At 42.5% G+C, this 23,170-nt stretch overlaps 1 protein-coding gene across 1 annotated transcript; it reads right to left on the bottom strand.

Annotated features, from left to right (window-relative positions):
• Window positions 1–233: 233 nt before the first annotated feature.
• Window positions 234–21,216, bottom strand: PDGFRL (platelet derived growth factor receptor like). The gene is made up of 6 exons (XM_054383163.1): window positions 21,162–21,216; window positions 14,410–14,704; window positions 5,567–5,718; window positions 4,646–4,939; window positions 4,218–4,357; window positions 234–422 (listed from the first exon to the last, which is right to left on the bottom strand). Exons 1-6 carry the CDS (start codon window positions 21,214–21,216, stop codon window positions 234–236), a joined length of 1,125 nt encoding a protein of 374 aa, XP_054239138.1.
• Between the last annotated feature and the right edge of the window lie 1,954 nt (window positions 21,217–23,170).

The raw sequence follows: 23,170 nt of genomic DNA, 5'->3' as shown, positions 1-23,170 counted from the left end.
TAAGCCCCATGCATGCTCAGGCTTAAACTTTAACTCACCACTGACTACTGCTGGGCTTAGGGAGCTCTGTTGTGGCCTGGCAGGATGCTAAATATGGAATGCATTGATATATATATATATATATAAAGAGACAGTGATAGGAAAAAAAAAATCTTTTAAACATTAACAAAGGAAATAAATGGCTATACTGTCACATACCATACTGTTCATTCTATGTCCAGCAGCCTTTCCTATCAATTTAGTTCAACTTTAGTAGCCACTGCTGTTTCTCCATGTAGGTTCTGAGCTGTACAAATGTAGTTTCCAGCATCTTCAGCTTCAAAATCCTCAACAAGAAGAACGCTCTTTGAAATTCTTGTGGTATGGCTAGTTCCTCTGTTGATCAGTCTCCAGAAGTTTTGGATAATCACAGGCCTCTCAGACTGTTTAAAAGAAAAAACAAAACAACCCACCCACATAAGAAACCACAGGATTCTGCAAAGTGTATTCAGTGACAGTACCCTATCAAATCCTGAAGCAAGAGCTCAGGAGCCTATATCCAAGAATCATCCTTCAAGTGAGGAAACTGAAGGTGTCTGGCTGTTGCAGCAACATTCCTGCATTAAGTACTGACCTTACAAGGAAGTAATGCTAAATAAGCATAATACTATGCCTCTTCCACAAGGGCAGGTGCTGTGCTTTAGATCAGTAATGGGCTGCCAAAGCTCTGCCTGGAGTACATGAATAAACTCAGTTGCAGCTGTGGGTCACTTACTAAGGTTGCATTTGAGTACTGGATCAAATAGGTGAGGTACCTTGGGGGTGATGTTTGGATAGATGTCTGAGCTTATTGTCAGACTTTCAGCACGCCTCACAAAGGAAAGCAGCAGTGGCATGAGTTAGTTGGTCAAACTTTACCTAGTTCTCCTTTAGCACAGAAACTGGCTTTAAACTGTGTTGCAAACTAACTCATTCTCTGGTTTCAGAAGCACTGTACCAGATAGCACACAAGTAACAGTAACGATTCACAAATGCTGCTAAATTAATCTTTGCATGCTTTTCCAAAGGGCAACTTCAAGTGCAAGCAAGGAAGCTTAGAAGGAAGGGGTTTAGAAGTTGCTGGTTTTGGAGTTGTAACAGGCTTTTCTTTTTTTTTTTTTCCGTCTTCCATGAGAATTCTCTAGGGGACTGTTTATCAGAGCACATTTCCCTGGCATCTCAGGAGTTTGGAAAGTTCTGGAGATAAGAGAAATTGGCCCAAAGACAGAGTAAGGCAGTCTTTTTCCTCCCAAAGTTCATCATGCTCATCAGCAGCTTAAATTACGTTGGCTTGTGTTATACCAATAACCTGGATAAAACTGTGAAGAGAGGTTTCTGCTTGGAAGCCATCTCTTCCTGCTTCATGAAGCAGATGGATTACCCATTGGCCAATACAACACTACAAGGCTCAAGCTAATGGCAGCAAAAGGAGCCATCTCACACTTGCAAAATTACCAGTAAGCAGCAGCTGCCACTCTCCTTGAACCTTACAGATGAGTGACAGTGCAGTCAGGGAATGCCTAGGAAGCGGCAGCTACTTACAGCTCACAAGAACTGTTTTGGAGACGCTGGTGATCTCATCTAGAAATTCTTAACCCTTTAGAAGGCATCAAGCCACTTAGCAGAGCTCTGCCTAGCAGAGCACTGCCTCCTGCTCCCAGCCTGAATTAAGTACTACCTGCAATCAAGTACTACCACACATGTAATTCAAGATTAAATCAGTTCTTAGAGCAGCTGACCCTACTGAAAGTGAAGGTAAAAGCCATGTAAGGCAGATCTTATTTGCCTGGTTGGGCTCCTGCTAGCCCAGTTTTTCTTCCAACTAATTGCCTTCTGCTTTGAAGCCAGTTTCAGGGAATCATACGAGGGACTGGATCAGTGTGTTTTCACAGGAGCTGAATGAGCAAATATAACTGTGAGGGAGTGGCAAGGGGAAAAAAAAATAAATCCAAGAAATGAGTGAAGGGGCAGGGAACAGGAGAGGTTAGTGACTATAGATGAGATGAGAGTCTCTCCAGTGCAATGTACCTGGGAGGAAGCAGGGATTAAAATGCTGCTTCTGCTCAGGCATCAAGTAGTTGGAGACAGCCCAGGTGCTGGGTGCGGTGGCAGGGAACTATCACTAATTTCCCTGCATGGGGAACCGTGAGTGAAAACATCCATCCAATGAATCTTAGAACTTTGTCAGTCCTTTTTCTTGCACAAAAGGTGTGTCTAACCAGCATCTCTGATGGTTTCTTCTCCCTCCATCACTACCTTTTTACTTTGCAGTATGTGAATACTTCTTTAGTAAGCCTCCAACAAGCATACAGTACTTCTAGTCTGACATTTACTTATTCATTTTGCTGGGGTAGAAACCCAAAGATAAGGCACTGCTGGAGCTGAGGCTATTTATTTTATACATCAAGGTTGGACGCTAATATGATACAAAGCTTTAGAAAGCTAGGGTGAGTTTAGAATTTAATACCTTCAATTTTTGGTTCTTAGTAATTACAGTTAGTTATAAAAGACATAAAATTGGGGGTTGTATAGCCAGTTCCTAACTATCCAATAAACAGGGTAGCAAGGGAAGCTAAAAAACCCAAACCACATACAGAAAAAAAAAAAACCAAAAACAAAACCAAAAACTAAAAATCCCTATCAAACAAAGCCAACATGATCAACAGGGGCATTTCTTCTCCTCCTCTCCCAAGACAGAAAATCCTTCTAAAAGTTACAGAACTGTCTTTAAGGATAGAGACACTGTCATTTGTTGATGCATCTCAATCAAAGTAATGCTGAGAGCTAAATTAGAGGAAGACATCAGCCATTTAACTCAAACACTATTGCTCCACAGCTCCCTGGACTTGGAGGCACTTCAGTTTTCCCCAGCATTTCACTTTTCACTCCACCAGCTTCACGTTTTTCTGTTTTCTTCCTACCTTCAAAAGCACACCAGAAGCAGGAATTCTACCTGATTCTTCCAGCAGCTACTCTTCAGATTTTCAACTAATTCATGCTGTCAGTAAAAAACACCTCACCAAATTCAAGGCTGACCTCATTAAAAGCCAGCACAGGGCAGACAGGGAAGGATAGTAACTGCTTGTGAACTCTGACTTCAACACTCTCAGCAGGAAAACTTATGACAAGCAGGAAAAAAAAAAAAAAGAAAAAGAAGAAGAATGTGGAGGGAAAGGGGTGTAGAAAGGAAAGGGTGAACTAACATCTAAGCAAGGACTAAAAACCTGGTTCTAAATACCTACTGCCTCCATCAGCAGTTCCAATCTCTTTTGTGCTCTCTCACTCCTTTTTCCCCTGAAAAGGCAAACACTTCCCATGACAGCAGAGTGCTACAGCAAACTTCTGGGGCTTTAGATTTGAATTTTCTCACTTTAAGCCATTACTTCTGGCAGTGCTGATACAAGTACCTCATTAGCAAGCTCTGCATTGTCCTTTAACAACTCAGCATCACTAGGGCTGGCAAATGGAATACAATGCAAACTCTCAGGTCCTAGAGCATCCCTGTCTTCTGGCGAAGAGTTTCACCTTCCAGCAGTTCTTCCTTTGCTCTTAGCCTGCTTAGGATAAACAGCAGTACCTGACCCTTCTGTAACTGGTGGGCAGAAGAGAGGGGACCAACCAATTATGCCAGTCAGATACCTTTTTGCAAGAAAAAAGAACAAAGTTCAAGATTCACTGGATGTTTCCAGTCAATTCATTCAGATGTGGCTGGGCAGAAGCAGATCTCTGGATGTGGGCAGCAATTAAAGATTCTGTGCTGTGCTGATTCATGTGCCCAAGCTATGGAGATGGAAGGGATATCAAATGCAGAGGCTTCAGTGAGGTTTTGGGGCTTGCTCTAGAATAGCTTCCTGAAGCAGGCTGGCTTTGACCCTGTCTGAGGCTTTTCTTTGTAAACGCTGCCAAAGGCCAAGTGTCCTTGGAACAGAAATCTGAAGGAGGAGTGAGCTTTGCTGGGCTTGATTTTTGCCCACATGAGCAGAGCTCTCAAGCCTTATTCCTGTGCTATTCCTAGACTCTCAAGGAAAGGTGGGCTGAAGTTCAAAAGGGATGTGCTGCCTCCTCCTGCCAGCTGCCTGAGGTAGCAAGAGGCAGACAGCAGAATATGAAATGGACTTTACATCAAATCTAGACACTGGCATTCAAAGCATTGTTTTCACAAAGAACAAACCATTTCAGCCAGGGCATACATCTCTTACCTCTTGCCCTGGGTACTGCCACCTGAAGTTCACATCTACATCTGGTTCCCCAAGGACTGTGCAGGTCACATGAACACTGTCACTGACTTCTGCTCTATTGGATGATGCCTCAATTGTGGTTGAAGGTGGGCCCTTGGGAACTGTCAGTGTTTGAAAACAAAAAGTTAGTTTCCAAAGTTAAATATATTGATAAAATGTGACAGTCAACTTTTTCCCCTCAGTTTGCTGAATACTGTATGTAGGTGAGGTACACCCAAAACTTTTCCCTCTACACAGGGAAACTGCTGGAATTCAAAACCACAAAGTTTTATCACACTTACTTTTGATCAAGACTCTGTGATTGCATTACTTATTTGAACGTTTTTGTTTAAAATTGTTCGCTAAATAATGTCAGCAGAAGAAACAAGAGTCAGAAAACTGCACCTTACCTTCCACATACAGGAGATGATACTTGATGGAAATCTGAGGTGCTCCCTGCGACTCTGCTTTGCAGTAGACAATACCTTTATGATCAAAAGTAGGGTGCTGGTAGACAAAACCCTTCTTCATATCATAGATGATATCAGTTCCATCGGTTTCAATTTCTTCTGCTGGAAATTCCCTGTGTAGAGTAACTTTTGCTGAAGGAGTAGTAACACGGCATGGGATGACTGCAGGTTTATCTGGGTTCAGATAGACAATCTCAAAATAACTGGGAGTAGGTACAAAAAGTTCCTCTTTATCTGTGCAGAAGAGGTGATATAGTTAGAATAACTCTTATACTTAACCAAGAATAATTGGTTTAACAGAAAGAAGAGAAAGCACATATGACAAAAGAGCTCTGAGCAACACTAAAATGAACCCAATGCTTTTTGTTTTAAATATGCACATACAAAAGAACAAAACCACCTTTTCTAATCTGAGTATGTATTTACATAGCTTGCATTTAAAAACATTAAATCAAAAATAAAAGTGTAATCAATTTTTTTTTAATCCTAAGAAATAAAGAATAAATTCTTAAGATTTAAGTTTCCAAATACTCATCTGGATCTAATTCTGTTTAGTTTAAAGAGTGACACACAGGAAAAAAAAAAAACAACACAGCAGCACTGGTGATATAGATACTACTAGAAAGAGATGTTCCATTTCATATATATGACTTCAGCATAATCCATAAAGAAAATGGACTCACAAATCACACTAGGCAAGTAGTTTTTCCTCTACTCACCATCCCTGTCTTCCTTAACATCCACTAAAAGAAGATGAAAATTGAGGAAGAAAATTCTTGATGATGAAATTGCTGATGCAGCATTATTCCTGTCTTACTAGCAAATGTATTTCCATTAGTAATCCCCTAGTGAGTTAATTACCTGTGAAAAAGATGTACGTTGAACCTGTTTTAGTCTCATCTTTCCTGCATTTTTTAGCGTTGCACAGCTGAAGCCAGCAGCTATATTCACCTGTATCTGCTGCAGTGGAGTTTGCCAAGATCAGCTGACTGTACTTGTCAAGTTGCTTTATACTGGGGAGAACAAAAACGAAAGGCACAGACAGGCACAGATGTATCTCTTTGTACGTTTCTGGAAGCTCATTTCTGCTGTTGATCTTTTTGTTACTTCTACCTATTTAGATGAGTAGTTTTATTGATTTTAACCACATGAGCACTTGCAAGCTTTTATCTTGTACAGTTCATTCTGGGATTCCTTTCAGTCCCCATTTTGAAACTGGGCTATGACTGCTGTAGAAAATATGTTCATCTATGTTTTGTCTCAGTTTGTTCATGTATACCCTGTACTTTATAGTCCAAGCCAACCTGCATGGACCTCAGTCCTTTTTGGATACCATTAACTGTAGCACTGTTTCAACAGTATATACAGAGATAATTCATGAGTAGTAAGCAGTTAAATAATTGATGATTTTTGTCTGCTTTCAGTGTGAACTCTCTGCCATCTTTAACATACTGGTCCAAGTTTCCATTTGCAAAAAAACATCATAAAGAGCTGATATCTCACCCAGGATTTGTTCTGCAAGTAAGACATTTTGCCCATTCCCCTGCCATAAGCCACCTCACTGGCATGCTCCCACTGGAGTTTCTTCATCAACCCTCAGAACTGCTGGAGGCATACTGATGGTGTCATCACTTAACTACACAAAATTCAGCCTTTGTGATTATTTTGGACTTCATTTGCTTTTTTACTCCTTCTCCCAAATTTTCCTAATACGTCTCTCAGTGGATTGACATTTGTAAATGTGGAAATGTTTCTAAATTTGTGTACATATATATATATATATATAGACAGTGACAATGTTTCTAAGGTACAAAGGTCCAATGAAATTCAGCAGTTACGATCTCCTCTTGTTCTTTTATTTTAAGGTTTGTTTGCCTGGCTCTTTGCTAACTGTAACACCATCTGTCTGCAGTAATCTGTTGTGCTGCCTTTTGATGGATTGCAAAATCAAGAGTCCAACAGAACCAGCTCTCAGGACACCGTGTCAGGACAATCCTGTAGCAGCACTAATGCACTCCACTGCTACTCTGACCCTTAAAAACGCTAATTTTCAACCACCTCCCTTTACATGGTAGCGCATCCAGAACACAAAGGTTTCCCACAAGGCCATTTCTGTTCTAACCAAGTTAGGAGAGATTTTTCCAGTTTTAGGCATTTGACTACAAACTTCAGTGTTTCAAACCAGGTCTGGACAAATACACAGCTTGAATGAAGTCTGCACTGCTCCCATACTCTTACTCAACTCTGGGTTCTCCAAATATTTACCCTCCTGTTTCTTCTAAATGTGACAGTTACTCTGTAATGTGCATGCCTGACCAAATCATTTATTTCTGGGATTAGCATGCTTTGAAGAAATTGTCCTCTGAAGTGCCCTGTTACTGTGCTGCAAGTGCTCTGGCTTGCTTACAGCTGCACTGCAGGCAGAGTAACTGCTTAACACAGGCCACTCCTCCAGCTACAGACACTTCCCCAAATTTCTGACTCCTTAGGTATTCTGCTAGCAGTCTGCCCTACTACCAGCAAACACAAGCAATGGTTCAATATAACCCAACATTCAGCCTCCAGCCAAGGCCAGTAGCTTAGAAATTAAACCCACACCAAATACACAACCCAAGCAGGGCTAACTGAGAATTATTTTTTCCATTAAAGCCCTCAGACACCATTAGCTCACTCATTCACCACAGAGCAGTTTTGAGGCTTGCCTAAGGAAACAAGCAAATCATGCTTCCTACCCACAAATGTGCTTGTCCTACATGACCTTGTCTGATTCTGCTTTTTGGAATCATGTAGCATTTTCATTTTACACATATACACTATCTTACATTATACATTATCTTCAGTTTTTGGATAAGCTTTGAGAGATTCCTATTCATGCCAAAGATTCTGTTGTGTATCATACCCAACGGGATGAAAAGCAAAAGCCAAAACAAGTCCTAGTCTGTATTATCATTATTAAGTTTCACAGATCACACTTCATAGGCTATGTGATTACATCACCATAAAATGCTTTTCTAGTGTCTAGCACTAGATGTCAACAGTACAGGGACACCATTATGCCAGAATATTTTTTTTGCCTGCAACAGTTAACGCAGACACTGAACTATATAGCTCAAAATACCAACAGACAGAAAAATAAGGTCAGAGTTAATTAAGTGTTGTACAGCGTGTTCTGCTTAACTGAGAACAAGCTATCCAGTAATCAATGGAAACAGCCTAACGACGTAGTCATCCACAAACATGCACTAGCAAAACCTGGCAGCTCAGGGTAGCAGTGTTGGGACTTGTGTTATGACCATACTAAGCTGACAAAACAAGCCATATAAAGTAAATTATAAATGGTAAATCCTGCAGCTGATCAGTATTTCCAGGATAACTTCTATTTCACTAGAACTTCTATTTCGCTGGGGAATCTGACTCAGAAGACAAAACTTAGATGTGGTCTATGTACACATATTTCAAGGCTGTTTTAAGAAACTAGAAAACTACTCCAAAATCTTATTCCATACATTCATCTTATTAAGCTTTAGTTATTTGAAGTTTTTTGCCAGAAAAACAATGCCAAGTTTAGAGGCTAAACTATATATATACACACACACAAAGTATATATAACATCACTCAGAGTACCTAGAAAACTCCTCTCAAGCAGCTACATTCATACTGAAAAAAAGAGAGCTAATCTCACATTCAAACTCTCTAGGAGAGGAACATAACATCCTACTGTTAACACAAGTTAAAAATCCCCAGCTTTCAGACTTTGGAGCACACGGAACAAAGTGAAATTTATTTCTATACAGAAGCACAACCAACATCCCACTAAGCCAGCAGGAGCCTGCATTCACTGAAAGCAGTCTAATTTTTCCCTCTATAACATACAGTTTCCTCACTTTTGAGTGCTCCTGTTCACATACCCCATGCACACACAAATATGCATGTGATGCATGCCCAGCTCTTTGCCCCACCTGCTTCCACTGGAGCAATTCCATTTCATGTGAGTGTATTTCTGTGACAAATGCAGCCAGTCTTTGGCAAGTGAGCGATTCACACTCCAAGTGGGGCAGAACAGAGACTACATCAACCTAGACTGCCTTAATCTAGAGCAGAATTTTGCTATAAAGCATAAGGAAAACGTGCTTGCCCTTCTTTTCCTTTGATCCCTCTCAGTTTTTAATCCTTCTCATATGCTGCAGATCCAGTTTCTGGGTGAGTCCACAGTCATTAATTTATTACACACAATCTTACAAAACAGCATCCCAGCCCTTCTGTTCTGCAGGTGCAAGAGCTAGCTTTGACCACCAAGATTTTTGGGCAGTACACACAATTTTCAGACAAAGTTATCTGCAGGGTGCAATTATGTAGCACAAGGCAAGAGAGCACTACAGATAATACAAGCAAGCTGATGTGTGTCCTTCACTCAGAAGCCAAACTTCCATGAATCTAGCTTTCTCCCCAGAGGTGCACTGCATTCTACAGTCTCCAAAGCTAAGCAAATCACCTGAGCATGTGCCATTAATCTGCTCCATTCAAGACAGTGGAAAGATACTTTCTCCTCCAGCTCAACAAGAAACAGCCAAAGAGTCTTCCTCTTCCTTTCATTCAGCATCTCTCCCTTCCCCCATATGATAATTTTGGCATATGGTAGCACCTGCAGACCTGTTAAAAATACAAGACTCTCTAGTACAGCAAGCAAAAAATGTTATTTATCAGGTCATAAAGTATAGCTACAAAGATAAAGCCTCTAATAGCCTCTAATACTAGAGAAATAATTCCTCCCATCTTCAAAGTCATATTGTCCTCCAGGCTGTTGTATTCTCCTTACCACAGGGGTGAGTTAAAAACATGACAGGCATGCCGTGGAGACAAAAAAAACAAAACAAAAGGCTTTGATCCCTACTTCTTTCTGCAGCCACCCATAGGAAATACATCAGGTGGATGCTAAATTTAACTAGTTGCAAATAAAAACATCCTCTTCTCCCAGAACCACAAGATACAGAAAACATCTTCAGCATCAGCTCTTGCCCTGGACCTCTGCTGCTGACAAACCTTCCAACCAGCTGAGCTACAACACCCTCATCACCCTGAACTTTAAGGTCTCTTCTGCCTCCCCTAATTCCAATTCTGTTAGATGCCAGGGTCCTTAAAGTTTCCTCTTGTAGCAGCTAGAGTTACAGGATGTCAGCAGTTCACACGATATGTAAAACGTCTTGTTTAGTGTTAAAACTCCCACTAAACCAGTTGAATTTGTACATCCCTCCTATTACTTAAAGGAAAAACAGGAATTGGATGTCAGAGCATCTGTCACTGTACAGACATACAAATAAAGATAAGAATGGAAGTTATTAGTCTCCAGCAATTCTAAAGGCCTCACCATTGCTGCCCCTCCTCCTCACCTATCCTCCAGGCCTGGCAACCCACTCCTTCACTATCCATTACCTCCTCAGATCCTAACCACTTCAGCTGCTGCCACCAACTCAACTTTCTCAACCAGTGACCCAACTCCACCAAAGCCAGCATTGAAACCCCAAGGTAAAAAAAGCCCTGCCCAGTTTATTAGCTTGAGTTTCGCTCCACACCTCACTAACTGGTAATGAAGGGATTACTTCATACTTGGGCTTTATGTATTCAAAATATGTTAGAAGATACTGGACATGTATCTGTTTGGATGACTGAAATTTTTTTCTGTAACTTATTTGCTAATAATTTTTCAGATTTCTCCCCCTTTGTCCTATATTCAGCATTTTGTTTTCAAATACTGTGCAGTATTTTTTTTAATTTACTGTTGTAGTTGGTGTTTGGTGCATGCTCTTTTTTTGTATGGAGTAAGGGAGAACAAAGCTCCTCTTAAGATAACATTGTTAACCTTTTCTTCTGCCACTTCACTTCTTATGTAACACTTGTCACTACATATCTACATAAAATCAAAGCTTTCTAAAACCATGGAATATAAATTTTATATTCCACATTCTCTAAAGCAGACTGTTTCATATGCACCTATTAGCATTACAGCAAAAACCTTGAGAATTACTCAAGTCATATTAAAAATGGGATGCACAAGATTCTGTGGTCACTGCCTCCATAAATTATTACCGTTCTGTGACTCTGAAAAGTGGTACCAACCTATGTTTCAATTTCTCTTATTAATTATAGGATCTTCTGCTTACATTAAAAAATGCTGATTCAGTCAACTCAGCCTTACTGCTTCAATAACTTCTTTTAAAATAATTGTTCTAAAGACATTTCAATATAGAACCTTAAATATAAGCCTAACACAAAAGAACATAAAACACTTAGGCAAGTTTTAACTCCCCAGTCAAAATGTCTTCCAGCATTTCTTTTGTGTGACATTATTAACTTTTCTTCTATAGTTAAAATATTTGAATACTGTGAACTTGAATGGGAAGAGTAAATTGCTGATTGAGCAGAATTCCAGACTATTTCAGTACTACAATTGCCAAACAACATGATTAGGAAATTAATCCCCCCCCCAACCCACCATAAATTCTTGTATTTTGCCCCACGTGCATCACTAGAAAACAATTAGTAAAAGAGGAATAGATGGTCAAATAAATAATTAGGAAGCATTCAGATTCCTCTCCAAAAAAAACAGAATCCTTGCCTTGTCTTCTTCAATACCAGCTGCTAAGACTCAGATATCATGACTTGGAGGTCTACAGGCTAGTCATGCCAGCAATCTATTTTCAAATGCACAAGGCATAAGGTACATTTGAAAACAACAACCACCACCACCACACACACACACAGATTTCCTGCTGGTGTATGTGGCTTTCTAGTACTTAAAGGGGGCCTATAGGAATGATGGGGAGGGATTCTTTATCAGGGAGTGCAGTTAAAGTACAAGGGGTAATGTTTTAAACTGAAAGAGATTATATTTAGATTAGATATAAGGAAGACATTCTTTACTATGGGAGCAGTGAAGAAATAGAACAGGTTGCCCAGAGAAACTGTGGATATCACCTCCCTGGAAGTGTTCAAAGGCAGGCTGAACTGTGATTTGATCAACTTGATCTAGTGGAAGGTGTCTCTGCCCATGGCAGGGGGGTTGAAGTAGATGATCTTCCCACTCAAACCACTCTGAGATCTTCTGACATCAGTCTGCACATGCAGCATTAGCCTGCTGGCAGAACAGGGCTGTACTGCAGCTCATAAACGCCACCTACTGCAACAAATCCAGGTGAAACTGAGCCTCTTGCAAAGCAAAAGCAGTGGTTGTTTCCATCAGCCACAAGATCTTTTGAGAGGTATCACTGCTATAAGCCCATAGCAGACTCCATCCTGCTGCTGGAACTTGCTACGGGAGAAGCCTTGCACTAGCTACAGAAGTTTATATAGCCAGGGTAGCTCTTCAACTCCTCATCCTTCAGGGGAAGCACTCAGAGAACTGGTATATGATTTCAGAAGGATATGCTAGATCACAGTGCCAATCTTCAACACTCCTCTTTGAGAAGAGAGCTAGAAAGCAGAGGAATGTATCTGAAAAATTACTTAACTGAGAGTGACTTATGATAGCATCATAGAATTGTTTAGGCTGGAGAAGACCTTTAAGGTGCTATTAACCTAACAGTAATCTGCTGCTAAGCCACGTCCCAAAGCAGCATATCTACACGTCTTTTAAATACCTCCAGGAATGATGACTCCCCTACCTCCCTGGGTATCCTGTTCCAATGTTTGACAATCCTTTCAGTGAAGGACCTCCTTTTAGGTAGCTGCAGAGAGCTGTAAGGTCTCCCCTTGGCCTCCATTCCTCCAAACTAAACCACCCTATTTTCCTCATCTGCTCCTTCCAGGACTTGTTCTCCAAACCCTTCACCAGCTCTTGCCCTTCTTTGGCCATGCTCCATTGCTTCAATGTCTCTCTTGTAGTGAGGGGCTCAAAACTGAACACAGCATTTGAGGTGAGGCCTTGACAGTGCTGAGTACAAGTGGACAATCACTTCCATAGTCCTGCTGGCCGCACTATTTCTGACACAGACCAGGATGATGGTGGCCTTCTTGACCACCTGAGCACGCTGCTGGCTCATGGTCAGCCAGCTTTCAACCAACATCCTCAAGTCCTTTTCTACCAGGCAGCTTTCCAACCACTCTCCCACAGGAAGCCTGCAGCATTGCATGGGGTTGCTGTGACACAAGGGCAGGCCCTGGCACTTGGCCTTGTTGAATCTCATACAGCTGGCCTCAACCCATCGATCCAGCCTGTCCAGGCACCTCTGTAGAGCCTTCCTATCCTTCAGCAGATCCAACACTCCCACCCAATTTAGTGCCATCTGCAAACTTCGTGAGGGTGCACTTGATCTCCTCATCCAGATCACTGATAAAGATATTACAGAGAACTGGCCCCAGTACTGAGCCCTGGGGCACCCCACTTGTGACTGACCAACAACTAGATTTAACTTCATTGACTACCACTCCTTGGGCCTGGCCACCCAGGTGATTTTTAACCCAGCAAAGCATACACCAATCCAAGCCATAGGCAGCCAGGAGGATGTTGTAGGACACAGTGTCAAGTGAGATAGATCAGATTCAGATAACCTCAGTTATTTACTGAGAGCATACATACTGGTGCTTAATTTAGGAACAAAAGGACAGTAAGAGTTGATATCTTTGCTTGTCATAATCCAAGAAAAGCTCCTTACAGCTCTTTCTTAGGGCATCTTTCGCAGTGCCATCACAGCCTCCTCACTACTTGTCTTTCATAGACACATACATCTCCGTTAAACAGCCTGTGAAAACAAACACTCTTCGTGGCAAAAAAATGCCTTTGCAAGATATCCTTAAACTCCTTGTACATCCCTCCCATTTCAAACACAGAACTAAATTACTACATTTAATCTACATTTAGATATGTGCACCGTCCTCAAACACTGGGAAGGAAACAAATGCATGGGGTTTTAGAGAGCATGTTTAGACCATCAGGACACTCACTTGGTGGGCCAGTGAAAGGGAGAGTCATCAGTTCCTATTCCTGCTCTAGCAGCTATGTAGTTTCCATTAGGACATCACTAGATGAAAGAAAAAAAGCTTTCCTAAACCCAAGGTGACTGTCCTCAGCATTAAACTCCATCACACCACAAACTCTGCAACTTTCTTCAGCACACAAAGGCAACTGACTGAAAAAGTAAAGATCACTCTTCCTTGGTCCTTAGCATGGTGATTGGTGTCTTTTTTTGCTAGCTGAGAGATACGGGTTTGAGCGTCTTCAAGAAACTAATCTTAGTGTCTCAGGTGGTAGCTACTTTATCAACCAGTACAGCCACCAGAAGCAGATATCTGTAGATCAGCAGAACTGGTAATGAGTACTTGACATCCACACTCATGCATTTTGAGTGTTTTACTTTGGATTAGCTCTAATACAGTTCCCTGTTACTGGCTGGTACACACTGATGTCCAGCTGAATCACATCTATTTTTAAATTCATCTAAAGGAAATTCAGTTCACAAGGTACAAGACTACTCCACAGTGCAAACCACAGGGCAGCACAACTGAATAGTGCTCGTTCTTTCCTGCTGACCAGTAGGCAGAACATCTTGATTGTAAAAATGTAAACAAACAAAAATTCAAATGATAAGTGTTGAAAGTGGCAGGCAAAAAGAGTTCTGGGGGTTCTTTGGTTGTTGAGGATGTGTCTTGGGTTGTGTTTTGCCTTTTTTTTTCCACTCCCTCCCCCACAACAAAAATGAAAAATAGCTTACCTGAGTCTGGAGTCTTTAAAGGTGTCTAAGTAGGAAGGGTAGCTCCAAGTGACATTATTCCCCTTACATCGCAGTTCTAGGCTTTGTCCTGCAGACAGGCTTAAAGTGGCAGCTAGTTTCTGGAAACGACCTTTATCCATCACCTGTGTCAGTATGGACTGGGACTTCAAAGATGAGTCAACAGATTCTCTCTCCTTCATTTTGGGGTGTTTAGGTTTCACTTTTTTGTTAACAAGCCTAATTTTGCTTTCCCCAGGTTCTTTTGGACGCTTACTCTTTGCAGGCTGTCCAGTAACTAGGAAACCAAAGAAAAGAAGGCAATGTTACTGATTAGAAAAAGGTTATATGTACAGTCTTTAAACAAACAAAGAAAAAACTTCCTTATTATCACAGAGAAGTTTTGTTCTTCGTATAAAGAATGCCTAAAAATGAGTAAGAGTTAACTTCCAAAAGTTTTTTAAGTCTTTGGCAATGACCCATTTGCCTGGCAAAAAAGGAAAAGACAGCTTTCCACAGCATGTGGAAAATCTGTACTTAGAGTTCACATGAACAGACAAATATGCAAGGTATGAGAATATTACAACAGGAAAAGGAAAGAAATACAACATCTGTGTCTCCAGTTACTTCCATCATTTCTACCTAAGGTCATCGCCATTCAGTATGTTGTGCTACACAAGTTCTCCATCTTCCTAGGTATGTTACACTCCTCAGTTCTGCACCACCTTCTCACACACCATGTTACCCTAAGAGACACATGAAGAAACAGGCAAGCATGGACCCTCATGCTGATTTATAAAATACAAGTAGTGAAGCAGTTTTCTTCTTTTACAGTAAGTACTGTAAAAATAGAAAGGGCCCCTAAGTCACCTGAAGATAGTATTCACTTCATCACTTCTCTGTAACAGCCATTTATTTTGACACTCCAGATGAAAAGAGAGCCTTAAAGCAAATGGTAAGAGACTTCATTACCCGATACAGACAACAGGGATGGCCAGCTGCCTTTAAAAAGGGCAAGGAAATGGGAAAGTGAGGTGTCAAGAAAAAAAAAAAAAAAAAAAAATCAAGGTATTCCCACTTTAACTGGCAGCAGGAAGCACAGATCTTTTGTGAGATGAGCCTAGAACTGCTGCCCCCAGACACTAAAAAAACTCCATCACCTGTGCCTGACAGCTAATTCATGTTGAACGTGTGTCCTGGTAGGGCCATGACATGGCCCAGTACAAATCCAGACAGGTCTTAAGATGTCTAGACAGGGTCCCTTTCTCTCCCCTTCCTCCTGCAGGAGAACAGGGCAACGCGGGAAAAGAACAAAGGGGACAGGACTCCTGCCTGTCTAGTAAACAAGATGTTTATCTGGGGTGAGAGCACGTAAGCTGACCACTGCTCCCCCAGATACAAAGTCCTTGCTTCTGCCTTTTATAGCTATAGCCTGGCAGAACACCTTTCCATTGGGCAGCTACACGTTAGTTTCAGTGCCCCATTGGATGAACTGATCTCTGGCAATTTGTATATATACAAGTGACTTGTAGTCACCCTTGCCTTGCCTTGCTCAAGCCTGCTGAAGCCTTGCCTTGCTTCAAGCCTACTTGGACTCACCCCATAGAAGCTGCCTTGAGTTGCCCTGCCCTGCCTCAAGTGCCTGGTCCAGAGCCTGGGATAAAGCCACGAGCCATACACATGTGAGCCGGAGAAGCCACAAGCCTAGCCTGCTTTCCCTTGCCACCAGAATCGTGCTGTGCCTCAGTTTACCCAAGAACCAAGCAAGAGCCCATCATGAAGAGCATCATTAACTGCCTGCCGAAGCCAGATCAGCCTGGGGCCACGAGGTAAACCTCTCCTTGCCGGCAATCTGCCATACCAGCGCTGTACTAGAGCGCCCCAAAGCTAACACAGCAGCAGCGGCATCCCTATGTGGGTCAAACTAGCTGTGAGTAACTAATTCACTGCCCTTTGGGTCTAACGGTTCTTATCAAGCCTCCCCCCGCTGTAATCGAGCACTGTCTGCTCTTGGGGACTTTCTCTTTCCAGGTTGTTGCCTCCTAATTTGCACAGCATACTTTGTATTTTGCCCTAAGACTGCATAATTCCCATTGTAAATTATCTTCCAACCATACAACAATCCTTTTAACAAGTTTCAGCATATTTCATGTTAATAAAGGATTACTATTTTTATTAATACCTGTTTGCCATATCATTTATTATTTATTTTTGTAAGGGTAATTAATTTATTCCTCCCCTCGACCACAACAACGTGGCCTTCCACTTGAAAATACTTAGCTATTTGATTGTACAAGTCAATCAACAGGCTCCCAATGGAATTAAAACCAGCCCTGCTGTACACTAAGTTGCATGAATTAAAACTGGTACTGGCTGCAGTATGAACAGCAGCACTTCCAGACTTCTGCCACCGATAGCTCGTGACATTCTTCACACTGCAGCTGGGCACCTTGCACTGCTTTAGCCTTCCACTTCTCAAAGTCCAGGTAAACACACACCACGTCTCTTAAATGGCACAGAGCCTTGTGAGCACAAATTTTAAAATCAGGAAATTCAATCTGACCACAAGAAAATGCTTTTTACTCTTAAGATGGTCAAGCACCAACACAGGTTGCCCAAGAAAAGCTGTGGAGGATGAATCCATGGAGTTACAAAAAACTGACTGGACACAGGCAACTTGCTCTAGGTGGCTGCACCAGACCTTGGGGTTGGACTGGACTGATTCTAAGAGGTCTCTTCCAACCTCAGCCATTCTGTGACTCCGATGTCAACATGCTGAGTAAGGCTGCCTGTTCAAGAGCATTTGTTTCCTGGTTTCACACCAAGACAGCAATGTTGTAGTCAGCACCTTCATAGGGAACATGGGTGCACACAAATAATTTTTTAATCTAAGTTTTACTTTCTGTAGGTGTTCCTTCTTATCCCCTGTTCCTATGAGCCTTACAAAGGTTGCTGCCATATCTCCTTACCCCAGTACTGAACATCAGAAGAAACTGATTTATGGCTGGGTTTATATTCCTTTTGCAGGCTGTTTCTCAAACACTTTGTTTCCAGTTTGCATATTTAATCCATATGGGAGTTAACTGGCCTCCTCATGTTATGTAATCACCTCTTCCAAAATTAAATGAATCAGTTGTTTCTTTGGCTTTCATTATTCCTGCAAGAATATCAGAACTACAGTTTGACTGTTCTAAAACAACATCTGAATCCCATTACCAGTGTACTGCTCTGGATCAAGTCAAGAACTGCTGCCTTTCTCAGGGGTTCTCCGAGCAGTGGCTGTAAGAAATCGTCACTTGTGGCACCTAAATAATTGCACTCAGCATCACACCTCGACATGTGTGATCTAACCTACACAAGAGTAAATAATTCTTCCTTTGTTTTTCTATCCAGCCCTTGCTGCCCCTCCAAATTTCCATCATCCCTCTTCAGTCATTCCCTCCATCGCACTGAGTGGTCAGTAACCAGGTTGACTGCTCTCCACAGGGCTGAGATTTCAGTTCAGATGGCTTTTACTGACAAAACCCATCAGGATTCAGATTTAACATCAAAGCTTTCTCAACACATACTGCCACTTCTCCCTTGGGTCTTGCTACTCCATCTTTCCTGTATAACTTGGGCCCTTATATTAGAAGGTGCCTCTGATAGGCCTGATGTGCCTTTTGGATAAGCACTCATTTCAAACCAACTGCTCCACCTCCCTGTTGTACTTTCCAGATTTGTCTGTGGCACTGCACAAGTTTTAGTTCAGCCACCCTTTTTACCCCTCTCCCCTCAAAGCCCTATTGAAATAGGACTATTTGTTCAAACTATTCTTTGCTATCTCCACTATGCTTTCCTAACCTCAACCCTGACAGTTGTTCAAAGACCTTAGAACAAAAAAATCCATCATCCAAACTGTATGCTCTCCCACACTTGACACTCTGCCTTTAAGAAACACTTAAAGACTCCTCTATGAAAGTATTTCAACTTTAAGTGCCAGAAGCCTGGTTTTGATTTTCTCTAGATGAAGTTTTTCCTGTCCACACAAGCTCTGTCTGTTCCAGGTTTCTGTAGTTCCCAGTGAGTCTGAACACTTTCCTGCTGTACCACACTTCCAGGTACACAGTGGGACTCGTGTCTGTCTGCAGGGGCACTTCAGGAAACACCATCATGAGAGCTTTTATCTCCCTGCACAGAAAACCTAGTTCTGCCTCTCTGCTTTGCTATCCAAGAAGTTGTTTCCAAGCAAGTTGCGAGCGTGCACTTCCCCCAACACTCCCTCCAAGTCTGTCCCGATCAGCATCTTCTGCACCTCACAATCCTGCCTTCTCTCGTTGTGGAACCAAGAGCCTGCATGCTCAATCACTAAATTAACTGGTACAGTTGTCTACCACCTGAGATAAAAGGAACACACAATCAAATCGCTCCACGAATGCACCACATTCCTTACCCAAACTGCAAGACTTTCCCCTGGACAGGAACAAACTCAACTAGCCCATTTACAGGAATATGCCATGCCTGGGATATCGCAATTTTTTTTTCCAGAGCTCTCCTTGTTTTAATCCAGCAAGAATTTTATTATTTTTTAATACAGATGCCAAGACTTTGTAGAAAAATATTGAGAAAACTCCTCCTTTCTACCTCTGATCAGCTCCTAAAGTCCATTCTAAGAGGCATCAACTTCCCTTTTCTACAACAGTACAATCGGGGTCCCTACTAACTCACCATGCTGAAGCAGAAGACCGCACATCAGCACATCACAGAAATACACCACAGAGAACGTTTGCTCCTGGCCCTCATCCTGTCCTTTAATGTTTGCCTTACCCTTGTCCTCACAGATGTTACACACACACCAAAGGAGTGTCAGTTACATAACGCTAAAAAAAACACCCAGTTTTGACTTGAGACATCACCTATAACCATGTGCACCACTGGTTTCACAGCTGCACAGGTGTAATTCAAGAAGGCCAGAGAAATTGCATTCACAATCCACTAGATGTACCCATTCCATGAGGCAGACCCCATGATACATCTTGGAAGCATCACAGACCTTGCAACTCTCATTAATACTAAGCCTTCCTTGGAAAAAAAAAAGAAAAAAAAAAAGCAACTCAAGTATGAAGTTATCATAAAGAATAATTCTTAAGCACCAGGATTATGATGAAAGGCAAGAGTCTTTGTGTTCACAGCTAATGTAATAAGACCAGTGGGACAACTTTTTGTGGCATTTTCTTCCCCTGGTGCAACTTAAGCCCATTTCCCCTCATCTTAGCCCTTGTTACTTGCGAGAAGAGACCAACACCAGCCTCACCACAACCTCCTTTCAGGTAGTTGTAGAAAGCAGTAAGATCTCCCCTCAGCCTTCTCAAAGACAATACAAAATAACACATCAATATTCATATAGAATATCCGGAGGGACCTATTTCATGTTCATAAACTAAATTAGGAAGTCTAGTTTGAAATCATAATGTCAACATTAAGACTTACACTTCTAGCTTGAGACAAAGAATTGTCATTAAACATGCCAGGATACTTTCTCCTGTAGCTAAGCTTCTGAATGACAGTGTGAAGCACTTTGTTAAACCTCACTACAAACCAGGCAAAGAAAAACACAGGCCTGGGAAATCTCTTGCCCAAGCTACAACTCATTGCTCATTTTGTGTTTTTTATTGTCTATTTCTCAATCAGAAAACGCTTTTCTTGATGCATTACTGCACACCCACAGATCAAACTTTGCAGCAGAAATCCTCTCCCACACCACACTGGTCCAATGCGCAATTCCTTTACACGCAGTCATAAGAAAAACTGGGCTGGAAAGGACATCTGGAAGTTTCTTACCAGCCCCGTTCAGTTGTTCAGAGCCTTGTCCGGTTGAGTTCCAATTACTGCAAAGACTGAAGCCTCTATAAGCCTCCTCTGACAACTTGTTTCAGTGCTTAACAACCCCTCAGAGGCTATTTTTTATAGCCTTAGATGATTTTTCTCCTTATGACCTCTTGGATCACTAGTGGTATCTGCTCCATTGCCTTTCACCATGCATGTTGGAGTCTGTTTCCAATTTCTTTACAAACCCTTGTACAGGCTACATATGTCTTGTTCCCCAAGACTGTCCATGGTGAAAAACAAAGGAATTTTTTTTGTTAGTTTCTTCTGAATTCTTCTGAATTTCAGAATTCTTCTGAACTTAATTCTCGTTTTGGAAGAAGTCAACAACTTGTCATTTGCCTAGTTTAAGTCTATGTAAGCCAAAGATTGGTTCCCAGGCAAAAACTTTCACCACCAAGACTTCTTCTTCAGGAGCTGAAACTGAGTTACGAGTCTGGTCCTCTCAACAAACCCGAGCACCACGTCTAGCACTGACCCTCCTCCAGCCCCGGCAACACAGATTTAAGCGCAGTCTTAAAAATCAAACAGAAAAAACGCAGGGCAAGACGTCTGCACACACCTCTCCCAAAACCCCAGCATGATTGAAACCACGTTTGTGGTCTCCGGCAGAACGTCTCGGCGGCTTCTTGGCCGCAGACCAGCAGACCACCGCCTCTGCCAAGCAGGACGGGAGCCCGGCCGCCGCCCTCGCGATGGCCCCTGGCCCTGCCCCAGGGACTGTCGTGGCGGGGCTGACGGAGGGGGTCGGCGGCAAGCACCCGTCACGGTCTTCGCGGGGCAGCGGCAGCCGCGCTGACGGCGGCGAGAGAGGCAATAAGAAAGCCCGAGGCAGCTCGCAAAGTGGGGGAGCCCGACGGAGCGGAGGGCGGCGCGGGGTCGCGGCTCACCGTGTAGCAGTGTTTCCTGCAGCAGCAGCAGGCTGAGCAGCACCCAGAGCCGCATGGCGGGAGCGGCCGGGACGCTGGACTGAGGCAGCGACGGCGGCGGGGGGCGGCCCCGTGGCGCCTCGGCGGGCCGCGGCGCGGGGAGGAGCCGGTCGACACCGGGGCTCCCTGCCCGAGGTTTCTCGTCAACGGAAGGCACGTCGCGGCTCTGCAGGCCCAGCGGTAGCTCCCTCAGCCACCTGCGCTTCGTCTCTGAGGGAGGGAAGAACCGCGACGCCACACAGCAGGGCCCGGCCGCGAGGGGATCTCCGACACGCGCCCCTGCCGGTCAGGGCACCCTTGGCGGTCAGGGCACCTGCTGCAGCGCTTCACGGCTCAGGGAAGACGGACCTGCTTGTTCCTAGCCTGAACTCATCCTTGTGCAGCTCCATCTCCTCTGCAGCTTCTCACCGGGCGGTTGAGCTCGGTGCCAGGGTTTCTCCACCACCGCCTCACAGATTGCATTGGGTTGGAAGAGACCCTCAAAGGTCATCTTATTCAACCCTCCTGCGAGGGCCACCTCCAACTAGATCAGGCTGGCCAGAACCGGATATCCTGGGGTACCTGATTAGCGGTAAAGAGCCAATAGAGCTCAGGTGTGGAGTAAGATGATGAAACATCAGGGTCTCTTTTTCATTCTGCAGCCCTATTACAGTCCTGCCTAGAACTTTTTAGGGGTTTTATGCAGTAATCTGCATTTTATGCAACTTCTTGGATCGTCCATTATGTAACAGATTGAGTAGTTGTATTTTCATTGCCTTTCCCTTTTTAAACATTCATGATACCACCAAGTATTATATTGTGAAAAGAGTGATCAGTCTTTCTTTTAAAGAAAATGAGTCTCAGAGATAACTCAGAGAAAATGTGTAATGTAAACTGCTAATTTGCATTGGACATAGTCACAGCTCCTGCTTCCGAGGTTTTTCTATAATCTGCAAAACTGCTAGATAAAATTCTTATGTGCCTTCCTGGGTCAAATTTCCCTTTTCCTTTCATACAGAGGATAGGTCAATGATCTAATGGTGACTGAGCTCCAAATATTAGTGCATTTTGAAAAAAATAAGTTAATAGCATTTGGAAGTAACAAGAGTGCATTAAGATATACTTAAACTGACATATGCCTTTTTCCTATTCAAATCAATACATTGAAGTGATTTTATTAATTTTAGTTTCCTAGTTTTAAGTAGTTATGAAAAAAAATTAGCTTCATTTATAGTAATCAGAGAACCATTGTAAACTTACATGTAATGGCCCCAGTTCTCCACATGAATAAATGGATTGTTTAAATACATCTTTTCAGGTCAATGCTTTAAATGCAAAACTTTACGTTTTATCATGTCCCTTGGACTAAGATTTTCAAGATCAGTCTTAGTGAATCTGTCGTACAATAAGGCGATTACTAATAATTTGAAACCTTAAGGAATTATATAAAAGAGTTGCAGTGTAGCTTAGGAAAAAAACCCAACCAAACAAAAATTACATCTGTGCTTAAATCTTTGAAGAAGATGGCTACCCAGATATCATTAAAAACAGTGCCAGATGATAGCCTGCTGTGGGAGTGTGGTTCTTAGTCTCAAGGCTATTGTTACTTATTGCTCAGACTCTTTCATTTTCTCGATATACCCACAGTAATATTCAGAATTCTTTTGTTGTTGTTGGTTTTGTGTTTTTCTGGTTTTGTATTTTGGGGGGGTTTTGGGGGGTTGTTGTTTTTTTTCAGCAATGAGTAAACCCATCCAACTCTGCGGCTGGATGCTGCCAGGACAAAGCTTGCTGCTTCAGAAAGTTGAACACCATGAACGCCAAGAGGTACCGACTCCCTCTGGAAATCAAACCTAGCATCATCTCTGGTTTGGCACTGTAAGACAAAATGCCCAAATCAAAGGATGTTGTTCTCTATTTCAGTGATTTCATGAGTGCTTGGAGGCAAGCATAAAACAAAACACTGCTACTATCTCCATCTCCACACCACT

The sequence above is a fragment of the Indicator indicator genome, chromosome 8 (assembly GCF_027791375.1).
Source record: "Indicator indicator isolate 239-I01 chromosome 8, UM_Iind_1.1, whole genome shotgun sequence".
In the NCBI taxonomy this organism is placed as follows: Eukaryota; Metazoa; Chordata; class Aves; order Piciformes; family Indicatoridae; genus Indicator; species Indicator indicator.
This window is presented reverse-complemented; position numbering and strand designations above follow the sequence as displayed.

What these genes read in the sequence shown, in the direction of transcription:
- PDGFRL (XM_054383163.1), bottom strand. Translation starts at nt 21,216, where the DNA reads ATGCGGCTCTGGGTGCTGCTCAGCCTGCTGCTGCTGCAGGAAACACTG. An exon ending in TTTAAAGACTCCAGACTCAG is followed by an intron (nt 5,719 to 14,409) that starts GTAAGCTATTTT and finishes TGTTCTCCCCAG; the next exon opens with TATAAAGCAACTTGACAAGT. An exon ending in AACGTACATCTTTTTCACAG is followed by an intron (nt 4,940 to 5,566) that starts GTAATTAACTCA and finishes TCTTCTGCACAG; the next exon opens with ATAAAGAGGAACTTTTTGTA.